Below are 12,033 nucleotides of genomic sequence, written 5' to 3' on the forward strand. Positions count from 1 at the left end.
TCTTATTAGAAACAATGAATTATATCACTAACTGTTCAGAGGAACTGTTAGCTTGTGGAAGAAGCCTCTTGGGACATTCTGATATTTTTATGTTCATAATTTTTTCAGACTTATCTGGTATTCCCTTGTTGAAACATATCATGGTTTAGGAAAATTATTTTAGAAAAAAAATACGTTAAAATTGCAAGAGTTGTTAAGGGATATTTTCAAACTAGATCTATAATTTTTGACCTTGATACACAGAAGTAGAATTTATACAATAGTCTGACCTCAATGCTTATCATAATAGACACTTGCTGCTTAATTAAAAGTTTGGCTCATTCTGTATGCTGGTTGATACTCAGGCACATTTTCATTGGGGAAAATTATTGTTTCTGGTCCCTCGCAGCTGTTCTGGCCTACTCCCAATCCTTTGTAGATGTAATAACAAATCACAGATCAAAAAACTGCCTGGAGGTTGTTTGATAGGCACATTATATAAATGTGAAAAAAAAAAACCAAAACCAAATAAACCTGTTGTGGAGGATGTGACTCTTTCATCGTTGTTGATCTGGTTTAATTTAATACCAATATCTCAGATCCATCCCACTAATGTCAGTAGAAAACAATTATTAAACTAAACAATCACATCTTCCTGTCAAAAAGGACATATGAAACCAGTGAGTCCACTAAACCCTCATGCAGGGCACACCAACACAATTGCGATGTTAAACTAAAATCATAGAATCATAAAATCATAAATTATAAAATATCTTCAGTTGGAAGGAACCCACAGCAATCATCAAATCCAGCTCCTAGCCCTGCACAACACAGCCCCAAGAGTCACACCATGTTCCTTAAGGTGTTGCCCAAACATTGCTTCAACTCTGTCGGGCTAGGTACCTGGGAAGTGACCACTTCCCTGGGGAGCCTGTTCCAGTGCCCAGCCATCCTCTGGGAGAAGAACCTTTTCCTAATGTCCAACGTAAACCTCCCCATACAGAACTTTAGGCCATTCTCTTGGGTGTTATTGCTGGTTACCCGAGACAAGAGGTCAGTGCTGCTCCTTTGAGGAAGTTGCAGACTGCAGTGAGGTCTCCTCTCAGTCTCCTCTTTTCCAGGCTGAACAGACCAAATGCCCTCAGCCACTCCTCATATGGCTTCCCCTCAGGACCCTTCACCATCCTCATGGCCCTCCTTTGGACACTCTCTAATAGCTTTATACCTTTCTTATCTTGTGGTGCCCAAAACTGCACTAGAGGTGAGGCTGCCCCAGGTCAGAGCAGAGCAGGACAATCCCCTCCCTAGCCCAGCTGGCCACGCTGTGCCTGATGCCCTCCAGGGCACGCTTGGCTCTCCTGGCTGCCAGGGCACTGCTGACTAGTGTTCAGCTTGCCATTAATCAGGAACCCCAGCTCCCTTTCCCCTGCACTGTGAAAAAGTGAGAGAAAACAAAGGAAAAGGCTTTTTATCATGAACATGTCTAACTATGCAAACACAAGGAGATGGCAAAAGCAGAATGATGTCTAGTTCCAAGCCTCATCCATGGGACAGAAATCGTTTAGAGAGTGGCATGATATGTATGTTGCCCTACTCTCAGCATCACGAGAGCCTTTCTGTCCACAGAATGACACTGTTCTGCATAGATACAACTTGGTTTAAAATGGAAACATTGGCCTGACCATATTAAAATGCATTCAGAAACAACTCTAAAATGGCATTTAGCAGATGCTCTGGCACTCAAGTTATTGACAAACTACAGAACAAATAACAAATTTATAAATAGAGACCCAGCATGGATACCCAGTATGGGCAAGGCATTTAGCTGCAGCTAGTAATAAATAAGGGTTTTAATAATGCAGCGACTTTGCAGTTACCCATTTCTAAACATTAGTCAACTCAGCTGAGAAGAAAAGGAAAGTGTATAAAATAATCTCTTCAAGTAAAGAAAAATTTCACAGTGCATTAAAAAATTAAATTACAAAGCTACTGTATATTAAAAAAAAATAATAATAAACCTAACAAAGACGGAGCTAAGATTCAGCATTGCTGTTCAATAATTATCTAGTAAGTGCTGTTACACATCCTTGGGTGCAAAAGGAAAATAACTAGCAAAATACACACCAAGATGTCACTTACACTGTACCCCTTAAAAAGACTGCTGCTGTCTTGAAGGAGAACTTAGTGCCAAATAGAATTACTTGGGAATTGGCTCTGGCACAAAATCAACCCACAGACACAAATTGCATTTGATCAGATAAATGTATACTATAGTGCTAAATCTAGTGAAGAAACAGATGCATAAAACTCAATGTTTTGAACCCTTCTAATGAAACATTATGGTTGATCATACCTAATGACTCTTGCATATTAAGTATAATCACTTAAACAGAATCAAATGTGGCTCCTGGGAGTAAATCAAGCCATACAAATTAAGCTGTACCCAGTCGCAAACAAAGAAAACAAACAAAATTCCAGAGAAGGGACTGAATTTTCATAGGCACACGTAGAAGGAGCTGCAGTTCCATGTTTTTTAGACAAGCTGGTAGTGTGAAACAGATTAATGGTTTGTTAATTGCTTCAGGCAGAAGATTTTAAAGTAAGGGTTTTACTACTGGAACTTTTAACAAGCCAGCACTTAGAGGACAGAGAAGTAATTACAGTGTTTATAATGGCTGGGTACAAGGATAGCAAGCATTCCTGAAGCAAACAGATATAAGAAGAGTCATTTTCCATGATGCAATTAAATATATTTGCAAAACAAGCCTCTAAACATAAGAAATGCATGAAACAACAGGAATTAAATGATGAACTGGAATCTTTGGGGACCATGTCAAAGCAATGATCCCACAATGTGTGAATGAAGATTGTGCATATGAGATCAGGGTGATGACCAAATTTGCACAGCAACTACAAATTATTATCATTCAATAATGATAGAAGATCATTAGATAATAGAAGATCATTAGATAGAAGATAAAGACTATTTACTTATAGGACATATGGTGCAGAAGTATCTGCACCATACGTCCTATAAGTAAATAGTCTTTTCAGCAATGACACAGGAACAGGTAGACCTTCAGTTGCCAAAATTAATATGTATGTGCAACAGCAGAGCGTTCTTTGCCTTCACCTCAGCTTTCCATCTAGATAAAGGTCACAACACTGCTGACCAGACATAAGCAACACCGAAGACCAAATTAAAGATTACAGAGGTTAAAACAAGGGTAAATTTTGGTCTTTTAATAAGTGTATGGAGCTGAGCACAAGCCTGAAGCTTCAAGCAGTGTTTCTATTGTCATACTAAAGAACAACTCCATTTTTGTTTCACCAGATGTATTCCTCCATCTAGGTGATTTTTTTTGTTCTCCATTATTGTATTTTCTAAACATCTCAGGGTTTCAATTTTATCTATCTACACAACGCTTGAGTGAGAGGCATGCTTTAGCTACTGACTGCTTATTGCAATGCAGAGAGTCCTGCTAGAGAACAAAGCTTTTTCCCAGGCCAGTGACCATTTGCTAAGCTGAGGAGCTGGGCTCAGACCTGCATACCCACTCTCAAGCTGTAGGAACCCACTAATACTGCTGCACAGACAGCAGAGATGGAGAATACCTTTGCCCAGCTTACCTGAAACTGGGAAAGGAGAGAGCACTTCTTGAAGCAGTGGAAGACCTGAATTTAAACCACTTTCAGCTCAATCCCCATCTCATATTTTCAAGGGGTGAAAAGAAATAAGTCTTCTTTTTCCAACAGGGACAATTTAAGAGCCATAATTTCAAGAAAATGCTTTCAAGCTGTGAATGCTAGTCTTATAAACCTTGGTACAAAGAAGTAATGAGGCTCTTTGGCAGAGGTGAAATTACAAACAAATCCTGTCTTCATGATTTCCAGCAGCAGATTGGGCACATCCCCAGTCAGCTGCGGTGAATACCACGCTGAATGTTTACAAAAAAAGGTAAGGCTGAATTTCCCAGCACTGAACACCTTCTGTACTTCTAGTTCAAACAAATTCAGATTAGACTTGCAAAACAGCTAAAGCACCCAATATAAGGCTTGGTCTTTTCTGACTCTTTCCTGAGCATCTGCTCCAGGCCCCCACAGGAAGCCGAGTACCAGGCTACATGGACAGATAACTATTGCTTGGTTTAAGCCAATGCAGATCCTTTACTAATGCAACTTGCAATGACTCAGCTTGAAAGCATTCGAGATCCTCAGAAACTCTGCAGGCACGTTAACTTTGTAGTGTCACATCTACACAGTTCTCTAAGTAGGTACCTGGCATTTGTTTGTCCCAAAATGAGCTTGTCTGGATCATACCAATCAGCCCAATGTCTAAGCACTGTCAGCATCCACAAACTCCTTGTTTCTGGCATACCTTCACAACCTGCTCACTTAGGTGAACTCCAGCTACACTTCCTCCCCACTATGTGTCACCAACCCTCCCACTGAATGCAACATCCCGCATCCCCTAAACGCAGTTTGAGAGGAATGAACATACGGCTCCCTGGGACATAGTGGGCATTTGAAGTGAAGTTCTTAATTTTTTCTGTTAAATCCTCCCCCTTCCAGATTTAAATATAAGTATGGTGACAATGGGGAGGTGGAAAAGAGTAAAGAGAAAACAGGGAGAAGGGCTTTGCATTTATGACTTTTCAACACTGGTGTTTGTGCACTTGCTGGGGAGGGAGGGTTCCACCCTTAGGTATGCAAAAGAAGACAAAACACCCTAGACTCTAATACTTGTCAGAGCAGTAGTAGCTATAAACTCTAAGTTACAAAGCCACGTGTAAGTACTCTGTCCCAATAAATATTTAATCATTCCACACAAATGGGCAACATCCCAACAAGAAAAAGCTAAGTAATACCTGCCAGCACAATTCTTAGTGCACTGTTATGGGTGAGAAGTACTATCAGCTCCTCTCTCAAGAAGGGAGCTATATATGGATTTCCACATCCTCAGAAAACGTCCTTACCAAATAGCTTCTTCATAAGGAAAAACGTATCAGCAGCACCTTTATGCAAGCTATGAGAGACATCACCTTATTTACAGAATAGAGATTGTGATTCTGAACCTTAATCTGGATAAGGTATCAACATCTTGATGAGGCAGATTTTAAGGGAATGACACCTTGTCCCATATTTGAAATTCATTACTTGTCAGTTTAGAGGTGTATTCTGTGTTTTGTGGAGTTTATTCCTGAACAATGTTTCTGCCCATGCAGTGCCCCACAGATATGGTCCATAACTCACATGTCCATATGGTGAGATACCTCAGACATTGTAACTCCCAGTTCACTTACATGACTTAGTTCTTCAATTCTATTTTCAGTCCTTCAGGAAGTACACAGAACAGTAAAACACTAAGACCTGCTGCTCCCAAATCCTGAGTTAGTATTTTCATTAATACATAAATCTTGCAAAGTAGTCTCCAGATTTTTTTTAATATAGTTGGAGATATGGTGCCTGTGCTGTCAACACTAATTGCCTTTGACAGTGCCTCAAGGATTTCTGTTTTGGAAACTAAAATATTTCATACCTCTAAGTATAGCTCCTTTGAGAAGAGTCTAAGAGAACTAAATATTTGCTATCCCAAAAGACAAGATTTCTCATTACAACCTAGCATTTGTTGCTATGGGGCATGTAAAGCATTGAGCTCTGTGATCCCTGTCATGAGAAAGAAGTGGATCTGTTGGAGCAGGTCCAGAAGAGGCCAAGAAGATGATCAGAGGGCTGGAGCACCTCTCCTATGAAAACAGGTTGAGAGAGTTGGGATTGTACAGCCTGGAGAAGAGAAGATTCCAGAGAGACCTCATTGAGGACTTTTAGTACCTAAAGAAGGCTACAAGAAATTTGAAGAGGGACTATTTACAAGAACATGTAGTCACAGGACAAGGGGTGATGGCTTTACATTGAGAGATACTAGGTTTAGATTGAATATTACGAGGAAGTTCTTCATGATGAGGATGGTGAGATACTGGAACACAGGAAAGCTGTGGTTGCCACATCCCTGAGAATGTTCAAGGCCAGTTTGGAGGTGGCTTTAGAAACCTGGTTGACTGGAACATGTTCCTGCCAATGGCAGGGGGATCTGGCACTAGATGATCTTTAAGGTCCCTTCTAACCCAAACCATTCTGCGATGCTGCATGATTCTGTGACGTGCTTAAGTGCTTTCTGGAACAGGACTGAATAAACGCTATCCACGTCTACTGCTATTTGAACAAAATCTAATGGATTCTAATTGTCCTTAGAGAAACTCCATCGTTTGTCATCAGGAACAACCTTCCATCAGTGAGGTTACCTGCAGAAATAGTTGACTCTCCACTGTGGGAGGTTTTATAGAACAGACTAGGTAAACATGTCAGGAGCAGCTCAAATGCAGCTGATCTGCCCAGGGCAAGAGAATGGACTACAGGGGTATTTTAGGTCTTCTCAAGAGTTATATTCTAGAATTTCTACATCATAATGAACATGTTGGACTTTCATTTAGTGCCCGTTATGTCACATTCCCTGCTCTCTATCTAAATATATGAAACAAAAAAAGCCTTTGCAAATAGAACCTAATAAACATTTCTAGTGAATCTGAACATGGCCCAAAAACTGTTTCATTGATTCTGAAACAATCCACCAACTTAAGCTGATTTTGTCAAGCTGCATTTACAGGAGGGAAAGCAACATGGATAAATTCACACAAAAACCACATTCATATGGGTCCTTCTTTCTTCCTTTTCACTAACACCCACCCACTTGAATTATTTTGGTCTATGATATTTACAGCTCTGCCAGATACATTGACACATATATTTAGTCTCTATAGAGGGCAAAATGCAATAATAATGTGATAAGAAATACTGCATTTTTCATCTGCAAACATTGAAGTCACTGTTTACTCAGACAGCCAACAAAGCTGTTAATGATGAAGTGAAAAGCAAGGATGTGGTGTTTAAATATATAGGCCATACCTAAACATTTATCAATTTCTTGTGCACTAGGGTGTCCTTCAGGATTAAAACCTAAAAAGCACAGAATTTAGCTAGAAGCATGCAAGTAAAAAAAAAAAAAAAAAAAAACAGTAAAACCCCAACACTTTTGCTAATTCCACTGTCTGTAGTCATGGGATCCTATGTGGAAGCATGCACAGAAAAATTTGGATGTGACTGGTTCTGACACATACCATGACCTCTTATATTCCACTGCCTTTTCACTCGCTTTACAAAAGCCATTCAAAATTGCAGTCTCTGAGTCTGGGAGACACCTCTCTTCTCAGGCACTCTCTGAGAATTATAGGAGATTATAGGGTGGGTCATGATCCTTTCACATCTATTTAAAGAGATGAAGATCCAGCCCCAATAAGCTGTGAAATCTAGCAACAGTTTGCTAAAAACCACTATGGTAATCACAGATGTAAGGTGGCAAATCTTACAGTATTGCAAACAACCAAACACCTTTTCTCTTATCTAAAAATCTACACTTTCAGAAAAGCAAGTACATAAATACAAAGCAGGCTTCACAGGACACCCGTCCTGGACAGTAAAAGCTGTTTTCCAAAAGGAAAGCAACAATTATCAATTATCAACAATTAAGACAGAAAAAGGACCAATTTATATAGAAAAACTTGCATACAGACAGTCAAGGAAAGTTTTGAGTGGAAGGCATGAAAGGAGGATGGCCTCTGGACTGACTGATTATCCTTGGGCTTAGAGTGCTGCATCCAGCTCTGGGATCCTCAGCACAGCAAGGACATTGAACCTGCTGGAGCACATCCAGAGGAGGTCCCAAAGATCCTCAGAGGGATAAAGCACCTCTCCTATGAGGGAAGGTAAGAGAATTGGGATTGTTCAGTGTGGAGAACAGAAGGCTTGGGAATGACCTAACTGCAGCCTTCCAGTACCTGAAAGGAGCCTACAAGAAAGCTGGAGAGAGACTTTTTACAAGGACATGTAGCGATAAGACAAGGGAATGGCTTTAAAGTGGAAGATGGGAGGTTTAGATTAGATATAAGGAAGAAATTCTTTACTGTGAGATGGCGGAGGCATAGGTACAGGTTGCCCAGAGAAGTTGTGGTTGCCCCATCCCTGGGGCAACCAGGGATCAAGATCAAGTTGGATGGGGCTCTGAGCAACCTGCTCTAGTGGAAGGCATCCCTGCCCATGGGATTAGATGAACTTAAGGGTTCCTTCCAACAAAAGCCATTCCATAAGTCTGTCATTCTACAAAAGAAGGGAAGCCTTTTCTTTCCAAATTTGGGACATGTAATTGAGGATGGAAAAGGAAGTAGAAAACAATCATTTCCTATGAGAGATGGACCATGAATAAGAATTTATGTGATACATTAGATTATTTGGTTACATTTCATATGGTAGTTTTTCATAGAAAGCAAAGGGCTATCTTGGATTTGTACAGCAGCTGGTACATCTAACTTGCACTAATTAGTTCTGATTCAGAACTGCTGATAGTATGTTGGGCTGTCATAAGGAAAAAAAACAAATACTACACTTCCTGTCTCTTTTGCCTGCATTGGACCCTTAAAATATATATGAATTTTTAAGGGACTAAACATGTTGTTCTCCCATTACCCTGATTAAATGTATGGAGAGACAGCAAATTTGAAAATGGCACCCTGGACTCTGTCAGCACCCTGCCTTGGAAAGGCTATTCCAGTTTCTATGCTATAGTTTTCTATTGTTTTCCTTTAAATCAGAACTTTTTCTTTTTTTTTTTCGTAAAATGAGAAAGATTTGGAGTTGGCCCTGTATCTATTATCCTCAGCATAGAATTTAGAGTTCAAATTCCCCTGTACAGGACCAACAGCATACCTCTCAGACAGCAATGAGTTTAAGGAAGATGGGGTTGGGGGTTATATACTTCGATGAGGTTGGAATAAAAAGAGTGTCTTCATCAGATACAAGAGATAACAGAAATACACTTTCACCATTTTCAAGCATAAAGATTTGTGCTTAAAATTTTTTAAAAAGACAGATATTAGCTGTCTGTGCCTTCAAACTGTGACTCAAATGTTAAATCATTCATGGGATGTATCCTACATTAGTGTTAAGAGTCATTTGTTCTGATTTCACTCAAAACCAGAAAGCTTGTTCTCATTAATTCTGCAAGCTTCTTTTGCTAATTAATTTTTACAATAAATTTCTTCATTTCTTCTAGAGTTTTGTTCTAGCCACCTGCAATTCTGATTTATCTTTTAAATAATCACATCTAAAATGTCATGTAGAACTACAATTTCTGTCTGATTTTTACATTATAAAGGAGGAAAGCTCTTAAAAATAATCATGCCTATGGGAAACTTCTTGCCAACAACTTTTAGAGCTTGAAATGCCTTATTTGCCATGACAACAATGAAAATATTTATAATTTCCCTCATCTTTGATACTGGTCTGGAGATTTGCAGTTTGCAGTCCATGCCCACCCTATTTCTGTTTCACTCTTTAAGAACACAGCAATGCATTGCTTGCTTCTGTGGGGTTTGTTTTCATCTTTGAAGCACAAATGTGGGTGAAGGCAAGTAGTTTAGATTGCTAATATATTTAATAATCATCTGGAGGCTGGCAAAAGCAGATTAGAGCTGGGGGTGACAAAGAAAGTTTTTGAATGCTTGCACTGGCTACAGAAGAAAAGCAAAGATGTGTAATCTTCTTCTGTGTATCTGTTCCTCATGCAGAGACTCTTTTGGTTGATCTCTGTGAACATGGACTGTGGAAAAGCTCAGCCCAATGTCAGTTGCAGAAATGTGAAAAGTCATATTAAATTTTTTACACAGGACCTAATCACTGGAATATTAATAACCTCAGCAGTTATCAGCAAGTAGAAAAGATATATTCTCTTTTGGGGGGTAATCACAGATGCCAAGTATCAGATAAAGTACACCAAAGATGAGAAAACAAAAGTTTTCTACGTTCCCTTTGACAGACTGCAATTGAAAGGACAAAGAAGTTTGCAACATAATCAAGGTCAGAGGGATAACACTATTTGTGTATATATCCTCTACCCTAATCTAATGCCTTAATAACTCATCCTTTGAATCTTATACACCACTGCATGGCTTTTCTCAGGTTTGAGACATCTAACTCATTACATATATTTTAATTCTTAATCTGTTAAATTACCTCCTGCTTTTTCTGCAGATTTTCATCGTCTGTAGCAGATGTTGTCTTCTCCCATTTCTCTGCAACTTGATTTGCTTCTTCTATTTTTTGCACATAGCTTTTCTGGGAATTTAGCAGCGTCACTTCATAAAACTCTTGAATATCTGTTTATAAAAAGGAACAAGTAAAAAACATTATTTCCATATTGGCTTTGACACCCTGGTGTTTTCCTTTGATACATACTTACACATTTTCATCATAATGATAAACATGTACTACATTTTCAGTAGAAAGCACCAATATGCAAAGGTTTAGAAAAACTTTTAGACATTTTTTCTAAGATTTCTATGAGATTCTTGAATCATATTCTCATTTTAAAGAGGTCTTTAGAAAAAAAAATATAAAAACATAAAGGAATAACATTATAAGAAGAGATTCAGGCACATCCATGTTACAGGCCCACACAAGTAGAACAGACCCTTGTACAGGGAGAAGTCACAGATTGCTTTAACCAGTAAGCTAGAAATTTTCAAATGTAAAATACCTTAAGAGAAACTTGTTGACACCCATCCAAGGTACCTGAATCACTCTCAGCCCTATCTGCAGGAGCATTTTGCATTTTTTTCAAGTGAGGTGCACAGGTTGAAGTAATATTTTGTGGACTCACCACTTCAGTCTGTTGCCATCCAGAAGTGGCTGGGTAATGTTTGGTTTCAACCTAGAATAAGCAACAAGCTAGATCTTAAAATATCCTGTTCAAATGTTTCTATCATATTTATTTCCATGGGATATGATCAGATATATAGAAGATCCAACAGTGAAAACAGTTTTATTGAAACCTGTGCACGAAATGACTTAAGGAAAGGGGGAAAAAAAGCGTTCCCTTCCTTGGGCAAGAAGTTTGCAGTCCAGTAGTCGCACACAAAATGTGTCAAATTGTCCAGTGGAAATAATTAACTTATCAAAGAAAAATAACCTTCACATTATTTGATTTATTAACAGTGGATTTTCTCCTGGATAAGAAAGGAAGATTGGATCTACCTGGATTCTGCTTGGGACTTCAAAGGAAAAGTTTTTTATAGTGTTTGTGCTTATCCTCACATTCAGTCTCTGGCCAGATATCAGAAGTCTCTCTCTTCCCTGTCTTTAGGAACAGCTAAAGTTGAACTTTCCTTCTAACTTTTACAACTGTCCAGCTTATTATGTATTCTATTTGTCACGTACAATGGGAAAAAAAGAATCACAGAATCACATTTAAGGTTTGAAAATACCTCAAAGACAAAAAAGTGCAACCTTAACTAAATGCCACCATGCCCACTAAACCATATCGTTTAGTGCCAGATCTACTCATTTTTTTAACACCTCCAGGGATGGTTACTGCACTACTTTCCTGGGCAACCTGTTCCAATGCTTGAACCCTTCCAGTGAAGAAATTTTTCCTCATATCCAACCTGAAAGTGTCCTGGCACAACCTGAGGCCATTTATCCTTGTCCTGTTGCTGGTTACTTGGGAAAAGATGCTGATCCCCACCCTGCCATACTAACTTTTATTTCACACACGTATTTGTAAGAATTTGTCTTTCATGTTACTACAAACAATTAATTCTACATTAAAATTAAAACCTGTTTTTAAAACAAAAAGCTACAGGATAGCTGCAATGAGAAAGAAAGTTTCTCCATTCTCAATACAGGGAACTTTTTACCGTTGGTTTGAATGCTCCTAGTACAATTGAAACAGTTGTAATATATGGTTCAATGCCAGGTCAATTTGTATTGCAACAGCAAGTAAAATACATCAGGCTAATATGTAATTATCTCTAGACAAATACTTCGCAGAAATAAGCTAGAAATTGCCCTCTGGCAGTGGCATTCAGCTGGCATCACTGACGTTATCAGGGCATTAATTGGGTTGACAGTATTCAGTCAAGGAACAGTAGAACGGTGCTTTCGCCC

General features: G+C 38.9%; 1 protein-coding gene across 1 annotated transcript in view; it reads right to left on the reverse strand.

Annotated features, from left to right (window-relative positions):
• The window catches only part of DLG2 (discs large MAGUK scaffold protein 2), a 973,962-nt gene that overhangs the window by 841,225 nt on the left and 120,704 nt on the right, over positions 1 to 12,033 (reverse strand). The window contains exon 4 of the mRNA XM_041483662.1: positions 10,102 to 10,244. Coding sequence (XP_041339596.1) covers positions 10,102 to 10,244 — 143 coding nt within the window. The remainder of the gene's footprint in view (positions 1 to 10,101; positions 10,245 to 12,033) is intronic.

This window comes from Pyrgilauda ruficollis, unplaced genomic scaffold (genome assembly GCF_017590135.1).
Source record: "Pyrgilauda ruficollis isolate IOZ18807 unplaced genomic scaffold, ASM1759013v1 scaffold60, whole genome shotgun sequence".
Taxonomy (NCBI): Eukaryota; Metazoa; Chordata; class Aves; order Passeriformes; family Passeridae; genus Pyrgilauda; species Pyrgilauda ruficollis.